The 27,701-nt window shown below is 46.3% G+C and overlaps 6 protein-coding genes across 10 annotated transcripts; 3 read left to right on the top strand and 3 right to left on the bottom strand.

The window, feature by feature from the left end:
• Positions 1-394: 394 nt before the first annotated feature.
• Positions 395-11,453, top strand: fxr2 (FMR1 autosomal homolog 2). Of its 2 annotated transcripts, none has more exons than XM_088294215.1 (17): positions 395-1,079; positions 2,708-2,760; positions 4,012-4,105; positions 4,321-4,392; positions 4,483-4,631; positions 4,720-4,813; positions 4,935-5,051; positions 5,134-5,304; positions 5,664-5,742; positions 5,838-5,947; positions 6,315-6,401; positions 7,214-7,433; positions 7,506-7,685; positions 7,772-7,966; positions 8,053-8,160; positions 9,171-9,259; positions 9,338-11,453. In XM_088294215.1, the coding sequence occupies exons 1-17, from the start codon at positions 1,029-1,031 to the stop codon at positions 9,446-9,448; spliced, it is 1,980 nt and encodes a 659-aa protein (XP_088150341.1). In that variant the 5' UTR covers positions 395-1,028; the 3' UTR covers positions 9,449-11,453. The 2 variants fall into 2 exon arrangements, with proteins under 2 accessions (XP_088150341.1, XP_088150340.1); XM_088294214.1 differs by having other exon boundaries at positions 5,838-5,995.
• Positions 11,454-12,406: 953 nt separating this feature from the next.
• LOC148339112 (RNA-binding protein 4.1-like) lies at positions 12,407-16,119 on the top strand. 3 transcript variants are annotated; one of them, XR_015842864.1, is made up of 5 exons: positions 12,407-12,532; positions 12,900-13,328; positions 13,569-14,240; positions 14,500-15,564; positions 15,705-16,119. XR_015842864.1 is itself a non-coding variant. In XM_088293735.1 (4 exons), exons 2-3 carry the CDS (start codon positions 12,920-12,922, stop codon positions 14,231-14,233), a joined length of 1,074 nt encoding a protein of 357 aa, XP_088149861.1. In that variant the 5' UTR covers positions 12,407-12,532; positions 12,900-12,919; the 3' UTR covers positions 14,234-14,240; positions 15,705-16,119. The 3 variants fall into 3 exon arrangements, 2 of the variants coding, with proteins under 2 accessions (XP_088149861.1, XP_088149860.1); XM_088293735.1 differs by lacking the exon at positions 14,500-15,564; XM_088293734.1 differs by having other exon boundaries at positions 14,500-16,119.
• tifa (TRAF interacting protein with forkhead associated domain) lies at positions 15,370-17,529 on the bottom strand. Its single transcript, XM_088293738.1, has 2 exons — positions 16,972-17,529; positions 15,370-16,900 (listed from the first exon to the last, which is right to left on the bottom strand). The coding sequence occupies exon 2, from the start codon at positions 16,887-16,889 to the stop codon at positions 16,272-16,274; it is 618 nt and encodes a 205-aa protein (XP_088149864.1). The 5' UTR covers positions 16,890-16,900; positions 16,972-17,529; the 3' UTR covers positions 15,370-16,271.
• LOC148339110 (RNA-binding protein 4.1-like) lies at positions 17,501-19,916 on the top strand. Its single transcript, XM_088293736.1, has 4 exons — positions 17,501-17,658; positions 18,123-18,541; positions 18,628-19,284; positions 19,541-19,916. The coding sequence occupies exons 2-3, from the start codon at positions 18,133-18,135 to the stop codon at positions 19,254-19,256; spliced, it is 1,038 nt and encodes a 345-aa protein (XP_088149862.1). The 5' UTR covers positions 17,501-17,658; positions 18,123-18,132; the 3' UTR covers positions 19,257-19,284; positions 19,541-19,916.
• Positions 19,917-22,613: 2,697 nt separating this feature from the next.
• On the bottom strand, positions 22,614-24,970 carry LOC148339109 (uncharacterized). 2 transcript variants are annotated; one of them, XM_088293733.1, is made up of 6 exons: positions 24,766-24,966; positions 24,347-24,670; positions 23,346-23,669; positions 23,149-23,277; positions 23,034-23,080; positions 22,614-22,963 (listed from the first exon to the last, which is right to left on the bottom strand). In XM_088293733.1, exons 1-6 carry the CDS (start codon positions 24,806-24,808, stop codon positions 22,838-22,840), a joined length of 993 nt encoding a protein of 330 aa, XP_088149859.1. In that variant the 5' UTR covers positions 24,809-24,966; the 3' UTR covers positions 22,614-22,837. The 2 variants fall into 2 exon arrangements, with proteins under 2 accessions (XP_088149859.1, XP_088149858.1); XM_088293732.1 differs by having other exon boundaries at positions 22,614-23,080; positions 24,766-24,970.
• Positions 24,971-25,029: 59 nt separating this feature from the next.
• On the bottom strand, positions 25,030-27,012 carry LOC148339108 (G protein-coupled receptor 4). The gene is made up of 2 exons (XM_088293737.1): positions 26,172-27,012; positions 25,030-26,099 (listed from the first exon to the last, which is right to left on the bottom strand). The coding sequence occupies exons 1-2, from the start codon at positions 26,750-26,752 to the stop codon at positions 25,661-25,663; spliced, it is 1,020 nt and encodes a 339-aa protein (XP_088149863.1). The 5' UTR covers positions 26,753-27,012; the 3' UTR covers positions 25,030-25,660.
• Between the last annotated feature and the right edge of the window lie 689 nt (positions 27,013-27,701).

The raw sequence follows: 27,701 nt of genomic DNA, 5'->3' as shown, positions 1-27,701 counted from the left end.
AATGGCTAAAATTATACATTAAAATTATTATTTGTGTAGGCAGTGATGTATTAAAATATCAATTAGGAATCCTTGATCAGCAGTTTCGTTCCGTTCTTGAATGGAATTTTGTATGCAAGACAAGCCTTTGTAAAAAAAAAAATTAAAAAGTTTGACTTTTTCCTTGCCCTTTTGAGGGATAAAATCCGGGGATGTTAATATTTGTCAAGTGTGGGCATCCGAAGGCCTTTTATCTTTTTCTGTGACACGAATACAATTGATTAGACTTGAAAAGAAGGAGATCCGTTGTTTACCTTTTCATAATATAAAGCCTTTCAATCCTTGAATCATTCGATTCAAAGGCTCTCGACCAATCACAGAGCAGCCTTCCACGATGGGCGGGGCTTCGTTGGGGGTTTGAGGTCATTCAGACCCTCACAGATTCACTCAATCGGCGTGAGTTGGAGAGGGCTGCTAGCTCCACTAAGGTGTCGCCCGCCCCGCCGCTCAGTGCACCACACCGCACCGCACACGTCTCCGTTGGACGACAACCGTGAATATTACCCGGCAGGCTGACGGACTGGCTTCCCCCCCTCAGTTCTTCAATAGCACGACTGCGCCACACTTGAGGCACGGAGGCTACCCGTGGCTAGCATCGCTACAGCCCGGATCAAGGTGTTGATCGTAGCTAGCCTGGCAGCTAATTAACCGTCCTACCGGAGCGTCGTCACCGTGCTTCCTCCACCCGGCAAGTCGACACACAACGCAGCCGTGTGTCCGTGCCCTTTGTGCCACCGGCGGCATTTGAGACGCGACGAGACAAGAGCAGAGCCGAGCACGGTGCCTGCGTTGATTTAGTTGGCCCCACCATCACACCCATCTCCCCCAACCCCCTTCACCTCCTACCCCTCCTACGTCCACCCGAAACGCTGGACATCCACAAGCGGCCGGGGAGCGGCGAACTGCCGGCGAAGCTGGGGGTGCTCTCGCTACCCGACGGGGTCGTTGCGGCTTCAGACAAGCACAGCCGTGGGGAGCTACCGACGAGTATGGACGGGCTGACCGTGGAAGTTCGTGGCTCGAATGGGGCCTTCTATAAGGTAACCTGGCTCCGGTGTGGCTGACTGCTCGCCACGAGCGAACTTTTGCTCTTTTGTAATAACTTAACATGTTGCTCGTTGAACCGCAGCGCTGGCGAAAGCCTCACGCGGTCACTTGGGCGATATGAACCCGAGTCGAGTGGGCTTTTTGTCAAACGAGGATGCTTTGGCGTCCCGGTACGGTTGGTCATTGTGGGGTGAGCAGCTAGCACGAGCTAAGCGCAGCTAACGCGAGCTCGTTGTGCTTCTCATCATGCTTGGCAACGTGATTTGTGCCCAGTTTCGATACGGATACGCCAACAATGCGGTTGTGTCTTTTCAAAGCTTGAATTTCGTGTACATGGTACAACTGTGGTGGGGCATGTTTGAGGGGATGCTACATTTCAAGCTAACCAAATCAAAGTGTCGCTTTTAGTTTCAATTCTTCCACACGATTAAGACTCAATGGATGTGTGGTCACGTGTTTGTATTTGACTTGAGATGTTTTCTGGTGAAAACATAATGACACACATTCATGTCATTAGGGAGACCACGTAAAATGTGTTTGAGAAGTGATTGTGACATTTTTTAAGTCAAGAATGCTGTGGAATGGCACCATGTCCCTCTTGTTGCTTTTGTAGTCATAACCTTTAGGTCATCACTTAGTTTAGTTCTCCGTCAATGTCTCGTGACCCTTCCTCCCATGTATTCTTCAGCACCTCAGCCTTGTTGCGTGTTCTGCAGGCCCTTAAACTAAATTTACTCTCCTTCGAAAGGCCTCACCTGTCATTGGCTTTTACTGGGTGACAGTTTGACCCTAACGCACATGAGCCCAGTTTCCTAGATGAGGAATCAAGTTTTGCCACAATGACTTTTCTGTTAACGCATCTAGGTGTATTTTCTTACAAGTCTGACAATCGGTTGTTGGTGAACGCGTCTCCACATAACGCCCGTCAAGCAGCTGTCCCACTTGATTTACTGTCTTGATCGCCACATGGTCCCAAAATGTGGACGTGGTGTCGTCGTGACATAGCCCCCACCTTACGAGTCACGTCAGGAAGACGGACTGGACTCCCCGATACACCTTTAGTCAATCTGGCGCGCATCTATCTCCCGAAGGAACGTCTGTAAATGAACGTTTATGTATACATGTTTAATCTTGTCAATCCTTCCAGATTGTCAATAGATGTCAAGTAATTTGTCTCCTGGAGTGAGCAACGTGCATTTTCCAGCAGGTGAATCCATCACGTGCCAAGATGGACACCGCTTATGTCCCTTGTAGGGTAGTGTCACAATGAGGCACGCCACGGCCACTCCTACCACTTTGCTCCTGTCTCGCCATTGCTCAGCATGAGCGAGTGTCGGCTGAGATACTCTCCAGTCACGGTGGCTTTCTATTCACATATCCTGACTGTTCGCTGTGCCCATTGCAGACATGCACGCTCACGAAGGGAGTATGTTGTTTGGCCCCTGACATTTCCACGCTGACAGAAATCACAGGGTGGTTGTGTCACTGCAATGTCTCTGCTTTCTTAAAAAAAAAAAAAAAAGGCTTGCATGCCAAATGTTGTTTAAATGCATCTTTGTCACTGATTGCGACAATAAAAATACACACCCATTTTTTTTTTTTTTTCCCTCCACTCTCTTAGGGGTACATCAAGGATGTCCACGATGATTCTCTCACCATTGTGTTTGAAAACAAGTAAGTTTGAATCCCTTGAGCGTGTGTAAATGTAGCAATATGTTGCGATTGAGATACCAATGCTGGTTCTGGCCGGTTCTTTATGCGCTCACTACAAAATGTTCCTCTTTGGCACCTGTGCTTGGAATGCAGCTGTCCATACAGATCTCTAACAGCCCTTAAGACCCCCCCGCCTGCCCCAACTGTTAGTGGTTGCCTTTGCCGTCTTTGCCCCACCCACACCAACATCATCCTACCAACGCTCCCTCTGGACCCTTTTTATCTGCTTGGCTCTGAGTGCAGTGCTGTGCAGGGTGCCCCTAAAAATAGTGGCTCGCCCAAGGTATGCAGGGTTGGCAGGAGGGGCATGGCAGGCCTGTGCTGTTTTTGGGACGCATCCGCCCCCCACCCCCCACCACCACGCTCTGTCGAGACCCCCCTTTTACTTACTCGGAGAGCATGCTCGCGCAGCTCTGACGAGAATGAAGCACGTGGCAGTTGATATTCAGAACTTTGCTTGCTGTAGAATCCTGTGAATAATAACCCCCAACCCGAGGAAAAAATATCCCAAATTGAGGGTGGGGGCTTGATAAAAATGAAAAATGTTCGCATTTAGATATATTCTGGTATCTAGGGGTTGTTTAAAAAAAAGTCACAGCTTTATAGAGCATTTCAAACACAATGTAACTCAATCTGATTCATATACTGTTATTAAAAGTATCACATTTAAAAGCAGAATCAGATTAAAAGTAAAAAAAAAAAATAGCCTGTGAAAATTACAAAAAAAGCGTACATGGCATGAACAAGATTTTCAAAAGTATGATTTTTTTTTTCTTTCTTCAGAATACTTCGAAAGACCTTAATCATGCGTATGGGGTGGAAAAGAGCATTGTTGCGGCGGCGGCGGGTCTCGGGTCAAGTAGTTTGATTTCCGTCCTTGAGCTGGATTCTCAAGCACCTGATGATATATGCATATATATATGATACACATGGGTGCGTGTTATTGAAGAGATTTTTACAGTATTTATTTCGGAATGATGCCTCGAGTAAATGAGACAGCTCAGTCATCTTCCGGAGTCATTTATAAAACTTTATGGCAGCCAGACACTTTACAATCCTTGTTAGTGTGAAGACCGCGATCCAATCAAGATTGTCACTCATGTGTCGAAGTACGTCTTTGAACTTGGCTCTGTATTTATTTATTTATTTGATAAGACTTGGGTGGGTGTGGATTGGCATTTATTTGTGTTTTTTTTTTTTGTCTCACTGAAGCTGGCAGCCAGAGCGCCAGTTACCCTTCGGCGACGTGCGGTTGCCACCTCCGACCGACTTCAACAAGGAAATTGGTGAAGGAGAGGAAGTGGAGGTAAGGCCTCTGCCGCTTGGAATCTGTGCTACTCAAGTTTGATTTATTTATTTTCTCTGTTGTAAGCGTCATTTGATGAGCCACCACGAATGTGTCATTGTTTACAAACGTTAACAGTTGTTACAGACCACAAGTTGAGGCCCGACCAGTCAGAGTTGTATTTTTTTTATTTTTTTTTTTAAATGTCATGATTTATTCTTTGTCTTTCCTCGCAGGTTTACTCCCGGGCTAATGAACAGGAGCCGTGTGGCTGGTGGCTGGCCCGGGTCCGAATGATGAAAGGCGAGGTAGATAAAAGCAACAGTTGATCGTTTGGCGTCTTTTTTGAATGTCGACAAAATGTTTTGTTGAGTTTTTCTATCTGAATACTCCTCCAGTTTTACGTGATCGAATATGCGGCATGCGACGCCACCTACAACGAGATTGTCACAGCGGAACGCATCAGGCCCCTCAACCCCAACAGCCCTTCCACGCGAAATTCCTTCCACAAAGTCACCATCGCAGTCCCCGAGGACCTTCGGGACATGTAAGTGTCCAAACTGCTTTTTGTTGCCGAAAGGAATGCTGTTGCCTTCAGGTCGCAGCTGAGTCTCTCGTTCTTTTGTCATCAACAGCTGCGCGGGCGACAACATTCATAAAGACTTTAGGAAAGCGATCGGCGCCAACTGCATCTTCTTCAGTGCCCAAACGCACGAGCTCATCGTGCTGGTTCGTACTCGCCGATATTAGCCTCGTGTTCTTTGCACGATGTGGCTTCTCCAATTCGGGTGAACCCGACCTATGTGGCGTTCCACACCTGTGAACCTTTTTCATGTTTTCCCGTCACCAGTCAACAAACGAAACCACGGTAAAGCGCGCCACTCTTCTCAGCGACATGCATTTCCGCAGCATCCGCACGAAGCTCATGCTCATGTCTCGAAACGAAGAAGCCACCAAACATTTGGAGGTAAACGATATCCTTTCGTCGTGCCCTCTCCGCGCGAGTCGTCCACCGTTTTGTTTATTCCGTACAATCTGCTCTCTTTTAGACAAGTAAGCAGTTAGCTTCAGCATACCAGGAGGAGGTTCGTGTCCGAGAGGACCTGATGGGTCTTGCCATTGGCTCTCACGGGGCCAACATCCAGCAGGCCCGCAAAGTACCCGGTGTCACCGCTATTGAGTTGGAAGAAGAGAGTTGTACCTTCAGGATCTACGGAGAGGTACGCCTATGCTTGGCTGTATGGTCTGTAGTGATAGACTGTTTTTTTGCTGGGCCGATACGCTCACCGATATTTGAAGCCGATATTCATTTGTTGAATTTGTTGTTGCTATTCACTGCACAAGGAACCAATCCACTGGTGTTGTGGGCAGGTCAATCTGCTTCTGCAGGCAGGGCCACCAGCACAGCAGAGAGAGTGAATTTAATTTATCGGCCTTGAAAGTTTAAAGAAAAAAAAAAAAGGCAGATACCAATAATCGGCAAAATACCCAATATCTGCCAAGATAATCAGTCTATCACTAATGGTCAGTATTGCTTTCAGGGTTTTTAATTTGACTTTTGTGTTGTGTTGCGTTGCAGTCTCCAGAGGCAGTAAAGCAAGCAAGAGAGTACCTTGAATTCAAAGAAGACTACTTTCAGGTACCCAGGGACCTTGTCGGTGAGTGAGAGTACATTCCCCAAAGGCGCTCACGTTGTCGGCGACATCATCCACATCGCCACATCGCACCAACTCTGATATTGTGTCGTGCGCAGGCAAAGTCATCGGCAAGAACGGCAAAGTCATACAGGAGATCGTGGACAAGTCGGGCGTGGTCCGCGTCAGGATCGAGGGAGACAATGACAAAAAGCTTCCCCGCGAGGAGGTAGGCAGGCAGGGGGCAGGCAGGGACGACACTGCCGGCAGCAAAGAGGTGAATGGACCGTTGCGCTATTTTTTTCCCCCCGTCACCTAATAGCACCCGTTGACTTTGAAAATAACAAATGTTCCTAAGTGTGGCACAGTCTAGATGCTCCGTGTGCTTTTTTGCTTTGACACTGGCCATGTTTTAATGCACTCGATTTATGTTGGCTACTGGCACTTGGCTGTGAGCTTATTTTTGATTACACGTCGGATGGTCTGTTGCTGAGTTTTCCCATGTTTAGTTTCAAACTATATCAAATAGTGTCATCAAGAAAAAGAAACACACTCATCAATGCTCCTTTCTGTTTTTCCCCCCTTCTCTGTATCAGGGCATGGTTCCCTTTGTGTTTGTGGGGACGAAGGAGAACATCAGCAACGCTCAGGCGCTGCTGGAGTACCACGTGTCTTACCTCCAGGTGAGTGTGACCCACATGTGCTGCCCTCTACTAGTGACCAAAATTTTAATCTGCAGTGTGTGAAGGTGGCCTTTTTTTATTATTTTTTTTTATTTATTATAAATTAGTGTAGTGGGGATTCGTATATATGATCACCTGTTTGCACCACCTGCCAAGCACCAATTCTGCTGAGTGTGCCACGTTTTGCCCTTACCTCATGTGCTCTTATTAATAGCCCTTCTCTCTGAGATTGGGTGACCGGCATGCTATGAGTTTAGATTACACCTATCTGGACCCTCAGCGTCCCAAATTAGCAGCAAACACCATCCCCCAGCACCTCTTTGTGCCTCATCCCCTTCACGCCCTCCCCCCCCCACATCTCCCTTGAAGTCCAGCTGTCATTGGCAGACAGCTGCCACCTAGACGCCACGTTGCCCGAGTCCGCCCACTGCTTGGATAAGCCGGAGCGGTCGCCATATTGCGGCAGTCACGAAACACACATCAACCAGTACGAGTTGGTGTGACGCCAATGTGTTTGCTGAAATAGTACCAACATTTTCATTTGCCCCGAGGTGTCAAATTCACGTCCAGAAAGTAAAAACCTTGCCAGTGTCTGGCTTTAACCCCCAGGTGCTTCTACTCCTTGGGAGCTCGTTTATCTGCTGGTTGAGTCGATGCACCTATGGGTAAATCCAAAAAGACAGGGTTCAAGATTGTTAAGGAAATGTATACAAGCAGTTGATAGAATAACATTTCCTCACAAACAGATATTTAAATGCACCTCACCTTGCCTTTTTTTTTTTTTTTTTCCTTACCGCGCTACATGTTTCCAGGAAGTGGAGCAGCTGCGCCTCGAGCGTCTCCAGATTGACGAGCAGCTCCGCCAGATTGGGGTCGGCTACCGCACGCCTCAGAACCGAAGCGCGCCAGCCGGAACCGAGCGAGAGAAAGGCTACCTGACTGACGAGAGCAACAACTCGCTCCATGCTTCCCGCACTTACGGAGGTCGCGGCAGGGGACGCAGGGCCTCCAACAGCATGTACTCTGGATATGGTACGGCTGAAAAGCTTCTTTTTTTTCTTCATTTTTCCAGAAGTGAAAGTAAGAGCACTTTTACCTCTGCAGGCACAAACTCTGAGATGTCCAATGCTTCTGAGTCGGAGGAAGTAAACGAGCGCGACCAGCGGGCTCGCGGCATCGGCGGAGACGAGAGGAGTTCCAGAAGGGGCGGTCGCGGGCGGGGCTCCAACTCTGGACGAGGACGCGGCGGGCCGGGGTCCAAACCCGCCAACTCGATCAGCTCAGGTAGCCTCTCGTTAATGTGTATGCAAGATTGTCAAAGTCTGTTTGTAAATGTGAATTGTGCGGCCGCTGTGCTTTGGCGTCTCCAGTGCTGAGGGACCCTGACAGTAACCCTTACGCCCTGCTGGACGGTGAGGGCGAGCTGGCCGACACGGACGTCAGCGAAGGCACGGGAGGAGAGCGCCGGAGACGCTCCCGTCGTCGCCGTAACGACCAGGAGCCCAATGTGATGGACGCCGCCACCGAGTCTGACAGCCAGGCTGGGCCCAGTGAGAACGGGCTGGGTGAGAAATGTGCCAGCATTCTGTCGAGCACACAGCAACTTGAGGTCCAAAAACTCTTGACTTGTATGCCCTCATCGGATGTTTAGATGAAGAGGCCCGACCCCAGCGCCGCAACCGAAGCCGCCGCCGCCGCAATCGTGGCAGTCGCCCCGAGGGAGACTCAGCCAGCTGCGATCGGCAGCCGGCCGATAGTGGTGAGCTGACATTTTTTATCTTGGGACGTTCAATACCGCTTTTATTTATTTATTTTTTTTTCAAGACTTAGGCTTAGTCGGACTATGCAGAACATGCATGCATTCATTTTTCTCTCCCCCTCCTTGTTAGTTTTTGGGACGGCCACGAACATAGCACACTCCTACACTTTGCACGTACGTGCGTGTACGTCGCCGTAGGCACGGGCGTGTCAAATCGACCGATAGTTCATATTTACAGTTATGACGGTAAAGCCAGTCAGTTTACAGATCGTATTGCGTGGTGCAATACATTTCATTCATGAAGTTCTAAGGACATTAATCCTTGACATCTGTCTTTGTGGTACTAGTAGCTGAATGTGTGTCATGTTTAACTCAAAATTTTAAAATAAAATAAATAAATAAAAACAACATGGCGCATTCAATAGCAGAGGAAAAAGTTATCTTTAATCAGACATTAGATCACGTTTTGGCACAGCTTTCTTCGGATTATTTTTTTTCCTATTTGCCTAAACCACAGCTGTGCTGGAATGTTATCTTGTCTGATTCAAGATAACTTTTTCATCTGAGATTGAATTGGCCATGCCTTTTTTTTTCTTTTTTTTTAATTTTTGATCATTTCTTTCCTCAATGTAAATTTTTAGTGTCTTTTTTTTCAGATTTAACATGTTGCATTTGTTTGTTTCACAATGATTTTGTCTTATGTTTTTAATACATAAAACAATGTAAAAATATATATGTTAATAATATACACCTTGTAAAAAAATGCATCTTATAATGGCCTCTTCATGGGCATATGAGAAATTTGACATGGATACAGTTCCCTTTGAAAAACATTGTCAGCCATGAATGCCAGTTAGTTCCTGATACTGAAATGATCACAAGAGCGCACCTTGGTATCGGCCATTGTCATTGTTGCGAGTCCTCCATATCCAGAAAGAAAAAACTGTATTGGCTTGATGCAGATACATGGTATTGGTATGCATTTGTTCTAAACTATTTTAATGATTTAGTGACCGTGGCTGACTACATATCCCGTCCGGAGTCCCAGAGCAGACAGAACCTTCCCTTGAAGGAAAACCACACTGGTCCTGAACCCAAGGTACATGCAGAAAATGCTTACAAGTTGTGGGTATGAAACTGTTATTCATGGGATTTTTTTTTTTTCCCCCCGTCACAGGAGAACGGGACCAGCACCAAAACGGACGAGCCAACGCCTTCTAAGCGTTCATCCAGCAATGGCACGACACCAGCCAGCGAGACTCTAACGTTGGTCAACGGCGTCTCGTAATGAGTGCGCCTCACCCCTCGCAAACCCAAGTCTCGAGCAAGACTCCATGGCAAACTGTCCCTGCTTGCATTAACGTAAACCTTAAAACAGATGAGTGAAAAGTACCTGACAAAATTCCTGAATCCATACTATGAGAGTGGAAAAAAAACGACGCATCAACATAAAAACCCACGGTGTATGCTATATCCTATCTATCAGTACATAGTGCTTATTTAAAAAAAGAAAAAAAACATAAAAAAAAAAGTAGCTTGCCAAAAAAGAACTGGTGGATATGACTTGAGTTTAAAGGAAAATACTGAGACACAACAAAAAGGACTAGTTTTTCTCGTCTCTCTTCCGTTGGTTTCTTTCATTGTTTATCACTGGTTTGGACTCGACAGTCTCAAGACGCGTCTTTCAGCGGCGTTGAAGTGCAGGCGCGAGAAGTGTAAACTGGCGAGCGACACACAAGCAGATAGTCCAATGCGTCGCAGTGTTTTGGATTACTGATAGACATTGTGCCTTGAATTTGAAAAAAAAAAATTTTGTTTCCATCTTGGGAAGGAAAGGTGTGTTCTGTTTTTTTTTTTTTTTTTTTTTTTTTTTGGGTCGCAAAAAGAACTGACTGAGGGAGTGCTAGAGTCACAAGAGTGAGGACGATACTGTACTGGGGGTTGGGGGGGGGGGTCAAGTTGGGTGCCATACGACCTGATTTCAAGGCACTTTCCTCATTCCAAATAGAATGGACAACACAGAAGTTGTTAGCGTAGAAACGTTAAAACTGGAGGGCTGAAAATGTAACGCATCGTCAGGCATCCTAATTGATCAGCAAAGGGGTGGAGGTATGGAGGTGAGGCGTCACAACGCCCGCCCCCTTCCCTGTTTTGACGTCCCAAGTGGTGGCTGGGACGCCTTTCCAAACGTGACAAACTGCAGATTTCAACCGTACACAAAAAGAGAAGTAGCGCGAGCGTTCATCCACAATCTCCACACACCACGGCGGCGCGCGGCTCCGAATGCACACGTGGGGGCGACCACCTCCTTGGGGGTGTATGCTGCTGTTGGCCAAGGCCTGGGGGGGGCTAAGAACTGTGGGATTGTGACCGCTTCAAATGAGATGAGAGCCACGTAAGCGTGTACACACACACACACACACACACACACACGCACACAAAATCCAGGTGCGAGAACAGGTGATAGCTCGCCTGGCACAAACGTAAAGGGCCGCAACACAAGGTGTCCGTTTTTGGGTTGAGGGAGCCCCTCGGTGGCTCTCTGCTCATGATACTTTTTTTTGTTGCTATTTCCACATCTTAGAAAATATGAAATAAAAAATGGAAATGAAATCAACCCCTACTCTGGAGATGAACTTTTGATTTCTCTGTCTTGTGGGTTTGCAGTCTATTTTTCTAACTTGCATGACACTTAGGCTAACCATTCGTAGGTGGCGCCTGTTCCTGTGCATGAGGAGAGGGTGTTGTAAATCGGACTTACAAAGCCATTGGTTTCATCCAATAGAATCGCTGCTAACGTACACACTGAATGTCCGAGTCGAGCGAGAGAAGGGCACTTGTCGGTCGCCTGGCTCGCAACTTACACAGTCTCCCGTACAACATTAGCCGGGCAACGTTTGGGCATAACAGGCAAGCATCCACATGACCAAAGGTTTTAATTAAGAGGGCAGATAAACGCGAGTGTGGTTGCATTGAGATGACTCGGATGCTGCTTGTTAGGCATTACTGCTCACTTGTGTGTTGTGTTTTTAAGAGTGTGAAAGAGCACTTGTATCTTTTTTTTGTTTGTTTGGTTGGTTGTTTCAGTTGCATGTGTGCGAGTTTGTGTACATTTATACCTCATTGTGTGAGTACTGTATTCCCTCCTGTATCTGTAACCCTCACGTCCTGTTGAAAGACTGCTGGCTGCACTTTGTATGTGTGCGAGTGTGCTGGTTGTACAGTTCACTTCTCTTGTCAGATTTTTTTGTCTCTGCATTCGTGTACTGATGGCAATAAAGGACTTTTCATTATTTGGTATACAAGTTTCACAAACTCACATTTTTTTTTTTTTTCAAATTTCAATTTGCAACACTTGCATTCTATAAACCACAGCAAGCGTGGACATGTTCTCTTGATCACTGCTACACCGTTCCTAGAAAATTACAATGTCACATTCCTGGTGAGCTGTTTTTATAACAGGCCTGCAAGTGGCCCTTGGGGCACCATGTTGATGACCTGAGTCTACTCTGGGGCTTATCATGTGAAAGAGATTCTTGAGTTCAATAAATCAAGTAATTGTTTCAGAGACTTTTGTTTCATTTTGGCACGAAAGTTCTCCGCATTTGAACATCTTGGTGAGATGTAAACAAGTTAGGACTGTGCGTTGATTCCCTGTTACCTGTGGCGCTCTCTCCTGGACATTACCGGAGGCATAAATACATAAATGTTGCCCATCATATCATAAAAGATTATGAATAATACATTATGGCATTTTATTCGAATGTCAAATTCAGCAAACTGTTGCGGCAGCTGACATTATTTCTTTCACTGTCCATTGTATTTTCACATTTGCTACCTCATTTATTATGCAGATAGTATTTCATCTGTGGTAATGCCTAAATGTCATCTCTAAAGAGTTAAGTACGAGGTACTTTTACATTACATTACGTTGACAGATGACGTCCACAAATTACTTAGACAGCCAACAACAAAGGATCAAAGAAGTTTACGCGCAAACGTGAGTGCCGTTTCTTAACTGTAACCACGTTGTGAGAGTATTACGCATATTCGTTAACGCAGGCGTGTGTGTTTTACATAATGTGCTTTGCAAGTCGCCTTTTAAATGATTATTGGACGAAATAATGTATGGCGCTGAATTAATGCATTGCTAACGTGCTACGCCGGGGTCTCTTAAATCGGAAATGACGCACATCCAAATCGATAACAAGGGTTGTTGGCCTGACCAATCGCGTGCAAGATATTTTGAGCGACATGTTAACCTGCCAATAGGATTTAATAACTTCATTCCCTCGCCGGTGTGCGCCATTGAGTTTCGTATTCCAGCGGTTTCGACTTGGTGGTAGTGCGGGCTGTCGAAGACGACTGGAAAGTATGGTTGTTGTTTGATTTTTTTTAATAATCGTTTTACACGTTCAGTGTAAACTATCTCTTTCGGTGTAACAGTAAAAAGTCCTTGTGAATTAATCATTCTTGAGCCACGTTTTGCTCCAATGTAGCCTGATGCTAATGTTAGCTCGCTAGTAGCAACCGTTGGTAGCTCGCTAATCAGGAAGTGGCTAACGTCTTAGCCCCTTTGTGGCTAGCATGAGCTGTCGAGTGCAATGCGGATTGTTAAAAAAGCAATTTTATCAAAAGTCGCCTTGAGTCTTTTTGGTGGTTCTCTTGTGGACTCTTGGGTTGCAAAGTGTTAATTTCTCGAGGTCTATATTCACATTTATCGTCTGTACCACGTGCAGGGCCAAACCCCGGTGCAACAATGGTTAAGCTGTTCATCGGAAACCTGACCGAGGAGACGGGAAGGGAGGAAATCGAAGCTCTGTTCACACCTTACGGCACGGTAACAGAATGTGCCAAGTACAAAAATTATGCTTTTGTCCACATGGACGACCGCAAGGCAGCCACAAAAGCCATCCGCGAGCTCAATCTCTATCAGCTAAACGGCAGACCAATGAACGTGGAGCCCAGCCGAGGGAACAATCAGGGCCCGGTCAAGATCCACATCGCCAATGTGGAGCGGGGCTTTGAGAAAGAGCTGCGAGAGCTATTTGAAGAATACGGCACAGTTTCTGAGTGCGCTATCGTGAAGAATTTTGCGTTTGTTCACATGGCCAACTCTGACGAAGCCATGGATGCCATAAAGGGCCTGGATAACACAAAGTTTCAAGGTAAGTCAATTGAGAGGTTGCAAGGAAAATCATGAGTTGATAGAGTGAAAGGTTTTCCCACCGAGAGAAGTCTGGTCTTCTCAAATGATTCTAACTCGTCACTGCTTGTGGCACCTAGTGGGCAGCTGAAGATTTTACATGAACACAATGTGTATTTGAATTAAATCTATTGAAACACCCAATTTGATGTTGAAATGTGACACATCTGTTAATTTCCATCTCTCCCTCCCTCTCATCCAGGACAAAATATCCATGTGCAGCTGTCAAAAAGTAAGCCCGCCTGGGCTTCAGGCGAAGAGGACTTTGGTCCGCCGCCCCCAGGTCGAGGAGGCTTCTATCCCCCTCATCCTCCTCATCCTCCCCGCTTCCATCCCGAGCCTCCGTACGGCGGTCGCATGTCCTCATACCCGCCCCCACCTCCGCCGCCGCCTCCTCCGAGGCGGCCAATGTTCCCCGACCGCAGCTATGGCGAGCGCGAAGGCTACGGCGGAGGGGTGGTGGATTATTACGAGAAATTCCGCGCACGTCCTTATGGTGCTCCGGGCTATGAAGATAGGCGCCCCGGGGCCATCCCGCCGCCGCCACCGCCGCCCCCACCTTCAGCGATGGGAAGAGAACGCGTTGGGATGGGCTCCCACGAAGGCTACGAGCGACGGCCTATTCCCCACCCTCCTGCGCCCTACATGCCCCGTGACCGCAGCCCCATTAGACGAGCCCCGCATCCTCCTCCCCCGCCTGCTCCGGCGGCCGGCAACGGGTACTCCTACGAGCGCACTCGCTTCACCCCGCAGATGAAACCTCAGCCGTATGCACCGCCGTACGCCCGGAACAACTTTGCACAAAGCGGTCCCATTCCTGCACCGCCTCAGCCCAACTATAGCGGCTACCCGGCCCCCGGGGTGTAACACGGAGGTGAGTACAGATCATTGGACCTGACAAGTGAGCAAAGCAGGGTTTGTGTGAGAATAATCCAAACCGAACGAGTAGATAACGACGCGTGTGAAGTAGAATGGCGCTTTAAATCATCACCCGTCAAAGCTCGCTCAGATCTAATCGAAGCATCCATTCAGTGTTAGCGAGCGTAAAAAGTATGCTGTTATCAAACAAGCAGTCTTGCGTGTACCTTGATTAAAACCCCTTCCTTGACGTGTGGTATGCTCTCTCTCTCCAGGTTTAGAATATGTCAAGAACGCCGTCTGCTGATGCGCATGGTGCTATACGCTCCCCGCTCCCGCACGTCTATGGTGGATTGCGTTGCGTTCGCCGGAGACTTACTGGAAGATACTGTATTGCGGACAGCGACGTTCTTATAAAAAGAAAACAACAAAAAAAAAACTGCGATTCCTTGTCGCACTCACGTACATTTTCTGAGTTGTCAATGCCTTTTTTGTTCCTCTGTGTCACTCTTCGAATTCTTAGTTTGGATTTCAGTGCTTAGTTCGGTGTGTCGCACTACTACACTGCTTTTCCGTCTTTCAGTTCACATGGCCTCTAGAATAACGCCATAAATTCCGGTAATTCAGATGGTATGTAAAATCTTTGTTAAAAACAGCTATTGTAGCTTTTGTGTAGACTTGATTTTGGTTTCCCAATAAGTAAAACGAAAGGCGTCGCAGTGTTTCTCTATACACTTGTGTGACGTTTCATAAAATAGTGGATTACTTGTCCGACCTGTACGCATGTCAAATCCAATTTTTAGTTATCTCTATGTGCTTTTATTTTTCGTGTGTTTTCTTTTTTTTTTTACCCCTCGCTGAGAGCAACGTTGTGTGTGGTTCTAGTTAGGATTGCCTTTTTTTTTTTTTCCCTCAGCCCATCCTCTCGTTTGAAGGATTTTTAATAAACAGATGAAAACAAACGTGACAAGTTTTAACTGTCAAGTCATTGCTCGTCGCAAGCGGCGATCATAATCACGGCGTGGAGATGTTTTCACTGTCTGTCCTCGCCGGTTTGCAGCTCGACGGCGGGTAGGTGTGGTCAGACTCAAAGCTGAGAAGTAACTTGTTTTATTTCAACTCAATTCTCATCGCACGCTTGACAAACTCCGTGCTTTTGCGCTTGATAAAATAAGCATGCGATTAGAAGCGGCTAATTAATGAACTATTCATAAAATGTTTAGTTTTTAGCGGGTCAGCTCTTCCAATGATTTGCTTATGTAATAGTTGGATTTCTGTCTCGGTGTTTTCAGTCTTTGCTCTTTTTAGGTTGTTACTCGCCCAGAGACGTCGAGTCCATGGTAGGTGCAGCTTGATGAGGCACATGGCGGACAGCGATCAGTTTCAGTGTAGTCCCAACTCTACTGGCTTCCTCTTTGTATCTTGATGGGGTTGGTTGTTGGAAAATGAGCTTTTTTTTTTTCACCCCTTTTGTCTGCAGGCCCATCTACTGCTGGGAGTCATTTCAAGCGGCTGCGGATTTTGAGCAACATGCACTGAAGGAACGAAACCTGGGGACTCGCTATTGAAGCTTTTTTCGAGAGGGAATTTTTGGTCCCACATTTCTCCACTCAAGGATGTCAGCACTACACGTTTCGCACTTATTTGTCACAGATGTGTGCCCCTTTTTTTTTAACGGGCATATCAACTTTTTAAAAATATTTTTTTATATTGAGAACAGTTTTTGTGTCTCGCCTTCAGGCTGAAATACTTAAATTAGTATTCCTACTGGATGAACTTGCATCTTTTTATTTTGTGATGGACAATGCACATTTTAAGCTCTGATATATATATTTTTTTATGATGGTTCACAGTCCTTGTTAAGATAAAGATGTTATTAAATACTACACTGATTATTTTTTAAGGACTTTAATTGCATCAATAAGTCGAAATGGTCACAGTGCTTTGAAGGAGTGTTATCAGAACATGAATTTAAAACGAAGAGACGAGTACAGCACAGTTTTGGGGTCAGTAAAAAATGAAATTCTCGAAAGGTGCTTAAAAAAAACTACAGCATAGCAGAAGTTTTGAGAGATGGTGGGATGTCAAGTGAGTTGAACATGAGTGTCTCATCAGTCTCCAAAGGGACCTGAACTTGGGCTTGGTGGGCTATCAAATGTGCACCCGTGTCCATGATGGGCACGGTACTGGGATCGCACGTGCCCGTCTCCCTAGATGGGGGCACAGACAGCACCTCCAGCGCCACCTCGAAGCTCTGCTTGGCCTCACCGGCCTCCCTGACGATCAAAATCTCGTACTCGGCGAACCGCACCAGGGCCTTACTTGGGAGATCCGCCCTTTGCAAGAAGTCCAGGCTTGTTCCGTTCACGGACATTTTGACCGTCTGAGACAAATTCTGGAGGCTGAACATCATCTCCGGGCTATCAGCGGTCCGGTAAGCTTGCAGGGAAAGTTGCTTGCGAGAGACGCGCGGGTCAGCCAGGGCGAAGGTGCAAGACTGGGCATCTCGCCCCAAGCGGACAGACTCGTCTGCCAGATGTTTGCTCCTATTGCCCAGTGGTAGGAGACTGTAAAGACGCTTGCTTTGCTGCTGTGGGTGGTAGAAGCTGATGCGGAGACACGTCAGGAGGTCCTCCTCTGTCTCCATTGTCTGGGACACGTCCATTGTGAGGAAATCTGGGAAAGGAGTTGACAAATTGAGCGCTGACGTGCAACACATTCGTACACTCCCAATGTGTTGGTCTTACCTTATGTTGGTACACAATTGTAGACGTGGCTAGCGCGTTGAGCATAATCAGAAAAAGTGCTGCGCAACGAAACTTTTTGTTTTTCGGGGAAGTTGTAGTCCCTCCCCGTGTCGTCACCCTCACAAGACAGTGTCGGGGGGATATGCTGGGAAAACCGGTTTGACGTTACAGAAAAGAAGTAGAAGCTAACCACGTTTTGTTAGTAATATATTTAGCATGTAGAGCTGAAAATATGTTTAAGTGAGCCTTTTTATTTTATTGCGTTGAAACAGTATTCGAACTTTCTGTTACGTGGAAGACAGAACTCAACCTCTCAATCGAACATTCTAGTTCAATCAGTGTATACAAATATGACTGTTCCTCTGAAATCAGGTTAAAGAATGGGAAGTCAGTGAAGACGCAAATGTGTTGAAAGGGCGTAACAGTCACAGAATAATCCAACGGGAAGTCGTCCCTACACGTTTCTAGGATTTAGATCACGTAGCTCGGTTTAAAATACACCTAATAGGACCAAGGTAAAACACTTGATTGATTTGAGGCATTACGATCTTTTCTATACCGTTACATGAATATGCCCATTTCGATCATCCGAACAATAGGGGGCAGTGTGGAAGTAGTTGAGTTGAGCAGGAAGCGGAAGTGGGGTTGACATTCATGCAGGCCGCCGGTTGCTGCTCACAACAAAAGGTAGGCGAGAACTCATGAACTATATTGGATCACTTTCATGTATTTGATTTTATTTTTAACAAAAGGGTTTTCATACATTTTCTCTTGTGTGCCGGTCAGTCGTTTATTTAAAGACGTGCCAATTAACACATAGCGGAAGCTAAAATATACGGCTAGCGTGAGACTGGCTTGTATTTCTAAAGATAAATAAAAACATTTAAAAAGCCAATGGTTGCATTACAAACTACATTATTGTTGAAAATATCGCTTTGTGAATGGCAGAAAATTCGCATTACACAAAGTTTGGATATTGATGTAAATATTCTACCCGGGTTGAATGAATGGCAGCCATTTTGCGAAGACAAAAGGGGCCATTTACTCTCGCCGTTCATCGAAGATGATCCAACGTCTCTCGAAGTGTTCATGCTGCGCACAAGCAGCAGACATAGCACGGTATTTTTCATTTGTTTTAAATTTTGAAACAGATCGTTTAACATGGTGAAGATATTTGTCGGAAACCTGCCCCAAGAGGCAACCGAGGAGGAAATCCAGGCCCTCTTCACGGAGCACGGCGCGGTCACGGAATGTTCCATCGTCAAAAACTTCGCGTTCGTCCACATGGATGACCGCAAGGCTGCGACCAAAGCCATCAAGGCTCTGCACCTCCACAAACTCCACGGCTCGTCGATCAACGTGGAGGCCAGCCATGGGAAGAACTACGGCGCCGTCAAGCTGCATGTGGCCAACGTGGAAAGGGGAATGGATGAAGAACTCCGTGCGTTATTCGAAGAGTACGGCAAAGTCACAGAGTGTGCCATTATCAAGAATTTTGCTTTTGTGCACATGTCAAATTCTGATGAGGCCATGGATGCCATCCAGGGTATTGATAATACAGAATTCCATGGTAAGTGCTTCACGTGGCGTGTCTGTCGCACTGCTTGTGATCTGTGTTTTTAACGCTTTTTTTTCTGGTTATCCTGTTGCATCCAGGTAAACGCATTCACGTGCAGATTTCCAAAAGTCGCCCCCGTGAAGAGATGGAGGAGTACCCTCCTCCCCCAGACGGTGGTGGCTTTTGGCCCCCGCCTTTCCCAGGAAACAGACCAGAGCCCCCCCCACCGGGCTTCATGAGAGGTCGCCCCATGGGCCCCGGTTACCCAGCCCCTCCTTTACCACCTCCTCCCCCCAGACGAGCTATGTACCCTGACCGTCCTTTCGAGGGCGATCGGGGTGGTTACGGTGTGGTCGATTACTACGAAAAGTACAGAGCTCGCCCTTACGGCATGGGTCCGGGTGGTCCGCCGCCACCCCCGCCGCCCCCTCCCCCACCCGGCGTTGCGCGAGACCGTCTCATGAACCCGCCGCTCGACCCGTACGAGCGTCGGCCGCCGCCGCCTCCGCCCCCTCCTCCGTCGGCGTACTACGGCCGAGATCGCAGTCCTCACCGCAGAGCACCAAACGCGGCCGTTCCACCGAACGGTAACGGCTACGCCTACGAGCGCTCTCGTATCGCTCCCGTTTCCCGGGTCCCGCCGTACGGAATTCCTCGGCCCAGGGACCCCTATGCACCGCAACTGCCGCCTCCGCCACCGCCGCCGCCTGCACGCTACGCTTATTAAAAGCGGGGCCCCCGCTTTTGAAGTTAAGGTGAGAATAGTCGAGAATGTAAAAGGCAAAATGTAAACCTGTACTCGGTCCCCGCACAATGTAGATCTTAACGAAGAAAGCCGCATGTGGAGGGCGTAAACTAAATTCTTGGAGTGAGCTGCTCTTGTCCGTGTGTCCGGTTTAACGCCACGGTGATGCCCCGCGATTCCGGTTCAAACGTGCGGAAGCACAGCCAAAGCATACGGCGGTTCGGGCTCTGCGCCAACACCCTTCACTCTTATTTGCTCTTTTTCAGGATCGTCGTTCGCCTTCGTCGCCTCTCGCCACCATCGGATGTTCGTGACGCTATCCACTTCCTGTCTGCGGCGGAGCGCGTTAATGTTCCCCTGAAATGCAAAGGAACAGAAATGCAGACGTCCTCGTCTTTTGTTTTCCTTTTTTATGGTCTAGTTTTTACACAAATCCCTCCTTGATTGTTCCATTGTGATGTAGAAAGTGTAGTGTTTGAAGCCAAAATCGTTTTTTGTTTGTTTTTTTTTAAATTAGCTTCTAATGTGTGACTTTTTAGCTGGCAGATCTTAGTTAAACCTCTGAGTTTAAATGTCGACGCAACTTGGTATTAATTGCGGAGCGGCACTTCACTCTCAATAAAAACGAACCTGTTGACGTGAGCTCTGAAAACAGAACGTGCTTAAACCGCTACCCGGATCGCCTTTTACCAACATGCCCTGTCTCCAAAATCTGAATTATTTGTGCAGTCTTGTAAAATAGCCCCCCTAAAAATCGCCAAGTGTGGCCCTAAAATGTGATCTCGACGAGCCATGTCCTCATAAAAATGTCGTACAAGCTGTGTTGTCATGAACTAAAAAAAAAAAAATAGTCAAGCGAAGGCCTCGCCTCCGTTTGTAACTCTTACGCGCCCCGCGTCCCAGTCACCGCCCTCTTCGTGTGGGGGGAGGGCATGGACAAGCTGAAAACATCCCAAGTCAGGTAAGTCCAGGTGGGGAGCACATCTACTGTGAGTTGAAACCATTTCAAGTATTTGCATTGTTTTCTTACTCTTTCTAGTTGAAGTCATAACACTTTGTAGATTCATGACACGATTTTGTTTTGGTCTTGCAAACATGTTCAAATGAAATAGAATGCTTGGGCTCCTCTTTCTAAACATCTTGGCTCAGTCACTAATTTTCATTTAGGAAATGTTTCATTCATAGAAGAAATGGTTTGTAGTCTGACGTGCATGAATAAAAAATGTTTTTTTAAGATAAAAATACTTGTCTTTTGTTATTGTCCTACAAAGAACTAATTAAACCTTGTGCATTTTTATGAAGGTTTCATTTTGTCTGCATGAGTCACAGAGTTTAGTATCTTTATTTACGTCCGGGGTGCGCAAGTCCGCTTCTCAAGAGCCCCTATATGCCCAGTTTTAGATGTTTAGATGTCTCCCTCCTCCAACATACCTGATTCAAATGATCAGCCGATAGCGTGCTCGAGGACCGGACTTGGGCACCCCTCATTTATATGGTGAGTTTTTTCTTTTTTTTTTATGACTACATTTAAATAAATATATAGTGCCATAAATTACCTTGATTGCAGGAAAAAAAAAATCAAATCCAAAATGTCTCTCCTAATCACACCTTTGTGGACCCAGATGCTGAAGCGATGATGTCATGTGGCCACAAGGCAGCAGAACACACAATCTCATTTGCGGAATGTGCTGATGTGACGTCAGCAGCTTCAAGGCTTGCCACACAAACAGCAGTCAACGTTGGCGTAAGGGTCCTGAATGCCAGCAAATACTCTTTTTTTTTTTTACTTCTCTTTTGAGACAAATGGAACGTTTTTTTTTGCCTTAAGTCAGGGGTGTCGAACTCCAATACACATTGAGCTGAAAAGTGAAACTTGGAACAAAGCCGCCGGGCCAGGATTAATTTTTTTTAACAAACATGAATGCAGATTATTTTTTTTTTTTACCTAAAAATTTTATTATAATTTTATTAATGCAATACAATGTTTAGTTTTTAAAATTACTATTATCATTTTAAATCTTACTATTATATAGGATGTAAAATGGCATGGTTGTCGTTTGGTAGAGCCTCGCGGGCCAAATTTGGCCCGTGGGCCAGAGTTTGACACCTGTGCCTTAAGTGAAATTCCGGGAGGCCCATAATGTGGCGAGTCAGCATGACTAAAAATTGGGTGAAATTTGAAACATTTCCTAAACCTTGAAAAGGTTAATTTAATAAGCGTCCTCTTAAAGGCGATTTCTTTGTTTCTTTTGTGTACTGAAGACATTTTACGTTCCGATCACTGCATCTTATCTTTTCATGTGACTGATGAGTGTTTCTCGTAGTTCAGCCGTTGTGTTACCTTTCAGATTGGTTTTTAACATCAAAGCCTATTTTTGGCTTTGGCTTTCACTTGTGGAAACTGCATTTGCTGTTACGCAAACATGACCAGAGAGTGGAGAAAGGAAAAGTATTTTGAAGCTGAGAGAAGAACGGAAAAAAAAAAAATTGAGAGGAGAGGGAGACTGGAGGATGAAACCGCCTTGAAACAAGAACTGAAAGGTTGCAGTAAAGGCCTGGAAAAGCATTTAAAAAAAAAAAGCAACAGGCTGCTGAAGTCAAGTCGCAGGCTTGTGCCACCAAATATTGAATTATTGTAAATTAATAATGATGATACGTTTGCTCACTTTATCAGAGGGTGGCTTAAAAAAAAGATGCTCTGTCTTGAGTTGTTAAAAAATCTTGTAAAAAAACAGGAAGTCAAAAGCTGCAATTCTAAACTTGTTTGATGTTCTTTTGATCCAAAACCCAAATGTCTTGTCAATACACAAAAAAACTGATCAAAAATGATCTTTCTCTTGCAACACTTTTGGTGCCGACTACTCGAAACATTTGTACGTCCAACTGTTCAATGTTTCCGTTGTCAATTTTACCTTTCGGCTTCTTGTTTCAGGTCTGCGAGTTGTGCATGTAGTGAAACAAAAGTCAAATGAAGTCTGCAAAAAGGTAGAGTGCCTTTTTTGCTTCATCCTAACATTTCTGACATGTGCATTATATGAGGACGGCATCGTGTCAACGCAGCCCCAAATAAGCTTGAAATAGTTTTGAATGTGTGTCAGGCGCCGCTGCGACCTGATCAGCCGAGTGCCACGAAGGCCGCAGATGTTTTTTTTTTTGTTTTTGTAACTTTCCGCTTCTTAAATTGTACAAGCATTCAAATGAATTCACTTCCTGAACACTTGCCGGAGTCGCATACACAAAAATGGGCCGCATGTTTTATTTTGTTGACCCCTGCAGTGTTGTGAAATGCAGCAAGCATCGCTCACGAAACCGCACCAACATCCTGTTTGACGGCAAAGATTGAGAACCATGCGCGTTTATTGGAAGACATTAACCACTGCTAATTTAAAAAAAAAAATACAAAAAATCTTCCTAAATCTTGTACAGGCACTCAAATGTCCTCACATTTTATTTTTTGTTTTCGTTGCGTTACTGTCAATTTCCTGTTAGCCTGAATGAAGACCTAAACAGAATTTGTAATTTTTTTTTATTATAGGCCTCCCGTTTTGCATCGCTGATGTTGCTCATTCCACGTGTTTGAGTCGCAATCCGGCATAAACGCTGTCGTCCGCGCCCCGGTTTCTCCTGTTGTTGGCCTGTCTCTTTTTGAAATCCAAAGCCACGTACGGCAAAGCGGCGGCGGCCTCGCTCTGTGAGGAAAACACGTGACGGACGTGAAAAGTGTGCAGGTTGACGCGAAAAAAGATTTCGCCGTCCAACCTCGTCCTCCGCGTCGTCTTCTGGAGCGTTCGTCTGCGGCGGTTTCCCTAGAAACAGAATCAAATGAATTTACTTGTCCACGCGGAGAAAAAAAAAAAAAGGTTCCGTGTGTCACCTGAGAGAAGGTCGTCTCTCCGGCTCTTTTTGCAAAGGAGATGCGTAAGAAAGACGTTGACGAGGATAGACGCAAGCAGAGATGCTAACAGGCAGTGTGTCAACACTTTGTAAATAAGTGGCTTTTCATCTGTGAAAATGCACGCAACGTTAGTTGTGTTTTTTTTTAAGAAATGCATTTTCAGTCAAAGCATCCACCTATGATATCCAGCTTCGTCCCGTTTCCGAACACAATCTCCCCACAGGCGGCCACGGCGCAGTAGTACGTCCCGGCGTCGCACGTGGCCATGTCCCGCTTGGACAGCATGTACACGCAAACGGAATCCGACGCCGTCGCGCACCCGCTGCTGTTCTCCGAGTGGACGAACAAATAGTGGGACTCGCCCGAGGCCTTTCGGAACCAGTAGACGGTGTGGCCCTCGTTACTGCTTCCGGCGTGCGTGGTGCAGTTCAGGGTGGCGGACCCCCCCACGGACTCTGTGATGGAGGTCGGGTGCTGTATGACGGACAGGCGACTGGATTCTGAAACACAACTAAAAGAAGCTCAAAACGGGTAACAATATTTAGTCATTTGAGGGCTCGCGAGGGCCCGGCAAATGATTTGTTTCTGATAGATTGTTCTTTTCCTCGGACGCGGTGGTTTCTTACAAGAAAAACTGCAAAAAAATTCAATACAAAAAGTGCAGAATATATTTAATTAAAATTGTAAAAGTTATTTTTTTATCCTCAATTATACGCAACAGTTATGATTACTTGTCACCAAAAAATGTTTTGAGAGAAATTCTTGAGAACAATAAAACAAAAAATGGTAAAAATTCTAGTCATAATAACAACTGAAAAGTAAACACTGGACCTTTATATGTTCTGAACGCATTTTAAAATGGACTCGCGGTCCATGTAAATGTCTGTCATGTTTGGGTGATTATTTTGTCATTATTCCAAACGGGCACGTACACACAAGTGGTGCTCGAGCATCAGCCCTTTTGCCCTAGATGGAAAAAAGTGTCTTTTAGCCAAAGAAATTAGGTTTATTTGACTGCGCTGATTATTTTAAGAGCAATTAATACGTAAATCAGTTGAGTACGATTACCTTTTACATTTTTTTTTTAATTGTGTGAATAGGCGGGACCTGAGCACAAGCCCACTCAAAATGTCCTTTTTTTTTTAAAATATTTAGAGGCAAAAAAGAGGCGGCATACCTTTCACAATTAAAAAGATTCCACTGTCAAAGGTCATGATGTTGACTTCGCTTAGCCCGCAGTAGTACATGGCCATGTCCGAGAGCTGCACGTTTGAAATGTGCAGATGGAGGAAGTTTTGTCCCGATTGAAGCGTCACACGCTCGCTGAAGTCCGTCGTAAACTGGTTGCTGATGGAGTTTAGCGTGTAGGTGTACCTGCAAAACACGATTTGGGGTTTGTCGCCTGCGACCTGCTTGTACCAGCACAGAAATTTGGGGCCAGGGTCAAAGAAGCAGGGGAGGCTGACGTTGTCACCCAAGCTGGCAAAAAGCACACTACCATCTGAAATGGATATTCAAAAAAAAAAGAGGACGTTACAATCTATTTGCTTCATTTTTGTTTGTTTTTTCAGAAAAAATGTGAATGACATCACTTACGGGGTCTCAAAAGAGCAACCAAGAGCACGCAGAGCTTCAACATCCCGTTCGCCGTTGAGACGTCTACCTTAATGGCGGTGTCACCCAAAAAGGGGTCGAGGTAAAAAAAACAAAAAAACACACCTCCTTCAGTGGAAAATCACAAAGCCTGAATAGATTTGTGTCGTATGCGCTTGCGTAACGTTTAAAATTCACTCGAGTGTGCTTTTTTTTTTTCTCAACATTGTTTCGAGGGATGTATTCGTCTTGTTTGCTGCACCGATGACCCGGATGACACATTATCTTGCAACACAAAAGCCAGTTTATTTATCCAAAAGGCCTCCTATTGAGTACACAAAAAAGAAACCGCAGCAAATTCAAGCGTTCACGTTGTTGATGGTTTGTTGCTTTTCACCAAATTGTATTTACCGTATTTTCCGGACTATAAGCCGCTACTTTTTTCCTCGATTTTGAAGCATGCGGCTAATACAACGGTGCGGCTTTTCTGTGGATTTTTCTTTTACCAGTAGGGGGCGCTCTACAGTTCAGGAAATACCCTACATAAATCTAGATTTTTTTTTCCCTTGTGTCTGTTCTGTTCTAATTAGCAAAGTTGTTGCCGTCTTTTAATAATCTGTTTCTGTACCTTTATGTGCATTCACAGTACAAAATAGTTCTGTACATGCAGTAAACGACTCATTTTTTTCAACATACAAAACTGGTGCGGCTTGTACAGCATTTTTTTTTTCTCCCAAAAAAGAGTTGCTGCTACTTATATACGAGTGCGCCTTAAAGTCCGGAAAATATGGTTTACATGACGTCTGGTGATCTGCAAGTCGTAGATGGAAGGTTTAGAAATAAATTTTTGTTTTTGTTTAGAGAATCAATGAATTTCAAAGTGATCTTTTGGAATCTTTCATTCCTGGATGCAAATCCTTCCGGCAATGAAAAGATTATTTTGTTCACTTTGCTTGTCTGCATCCGTTTGAGCTCTGGTGCTCGTGGCGGTCACTTTGCCAGCGTTTTGGCCTCGCCCGCCACAGGGCAGCGACCTTCGCAGCTCCAGCCGTGCGTCGGCGCACAGGAAAATGTAGAAGAGGGGATCGAGCATTGTGTTGAGGCTGGTCAGCCCGTAGCAAAGGCGGTAGAGCAAGAAGATGGACCGCTCCAACGTGCACGGCTCGTCGGCCTGCAGCAAGGACACAAATCTGTAGCCGCCCACCAGGTGATACGGCCCAAAAACGGCGATGAAGTTGACCGTGATGACCATCAGGATGCCCACGATCTTGTGACGCTCGTGGGCGGACAGGGAGGGTGAGTGTCGCAGCGTGAGCCAGATGTGGGCTGACGTGTAACTGAAAGCCAAATATGGGAAAAGAATGAACGACACATGGTTGTGGGATTTAGCCGTTTGCGGCGTAACTTACCCGAGTATGGCGCACGGCAACAGGAAGCCCAGAACCACCGTGGTGATCTTGAAGCGGGCATATCGGGGGCTGACAGGGTACCGCTCCAGACACAACAGTCGCTCCGAGTCAAAAACAGATGGCAAGAGTCCGAAAAGGCAGAAGAGAAACGTGAGCGTCCACACGGCCACGCCCGACACGGCCGCCACCCGGACCGTCCTCACCCTGCGGCTGCTCAGCGGGAAGACGATGGCCAGGCAGCGGTCCAGCGCTATCAGGCACAGGAACATGACACTGGCGTAGACGTTGACGTAGAACACGTAGCCCACCAGCTCGCAGGTGAGATGACCGTACGGCCAGCGGTGGGCGCCTTGGAGGTACAGGATCCACAGGGGCAACGTGAGCAGCTGCAGGAGGTCGGAGAGAAGCAGGTTGAGGATGTAGACCAGCTGGCAGCCGCCGCTACCGGAACGGCCCAAGTGGTACAGCCCCCAAAGGGACAGCAGGTTACAGGGCAGGCCCACGGCGAAGACCAGGCCGTAGATGCAAGTCAGGCCCGGTATGTCCGTGTCCAAGGGGAGGCCGCAGCTGTCGTTGGACATGTCGGACGCTTTGACGTGACGTGTCGCTCGCCATTCAAGTGCAAATGCTCCTCATTGCGTGTTCCCATTGAAAAGCTCACAGCTCAGGTTTTGTGTTGAAGCTCAGCCAGCTGTGCAAGCATCTATAATCCATCAGGGGGCAAATAACGCCGGCAGCTCAGGGAGCAAGAACATCACCAGCGAGTAAAAAGTGTCCACTTCTACTTCACGGAAACCTTGTTGCTGGGTGACCCGCGCTGAACAAGTGCTGGGAACGTGGCGTCTGGACCGACTTTTGTCCATTCTTGATGGTTTCCTCCACAGGAAGCAAACTTCTTGGGTTTTAAGGGCAACATCCTGAGACAGGAGAACGCCTTTCGGGTTTGAACAAAAACATACAGACGTGGCGGTCACGCTGCAAGTCTGCATTTCAACACATAGACATGAATGTGTGTATGTTCGGATTTGCACCTTTTACAAGAACCGCGCGGATGAGACAATTTAGGGCAATGCAAGAATTAACACTATGTTTTGTGATTAGTATTTTATTGATTGTGTTGAAGATTGTCTTGATTAGAAATGTTTTAAATTAGAGGCCCATATAGAAGACATGACCCTGATATGGACATATTACAAAAAAAACGCACCGCAAGGGCCATTGAGGTGCAGTGTTCATTCACTCTATCACACAAATGACTTTGAAGGGGTTCCACGTCGTAAGCGTTGTGTACTTTGCTGCAGCACGGCTGGCAGGGAAAACACAATTGGTATTGTCTTGGCTGCGTGGAGACAATTGGCCTCAGGAAGTATTTTTTTAAAGGGGAAAGCTCGTTCATGTCCAATCACTCATTTTGTTCCCTTGAAAATGCCGGCAGACAGATTTATTGATTTAAAAAAAACAAAAAACAAATTCAACAAAATGTGAAAAAAACAACAAACCGACCCGAGTCACACCCGCCTCACTCAGGCG

Source organism: Idiotropiscis lumnitzeri, chromosome 4 (genome assembly GCF_059441095.1).
Source record: "Idiotropiscis lumnitzeri isolate Australia: NSW breed Sydney's pygmy pipehorse chromosome 4, RoL_Ilum_1.0, whole genome shotgun sequence".
Classification (NCBI taxonomy): Eukaryota; Metazoa; Chordata; class Actinopteri; order Syngnathiformes; family Syngnathidae; genus Idiotropiscis; species Idiotropiscis lumnitzeri.
The sequence above is the reverse complement of the archived record's forward strand: the minus strand, read 5'-3'. Positions and strand labels throughout refer to the sequence as shown.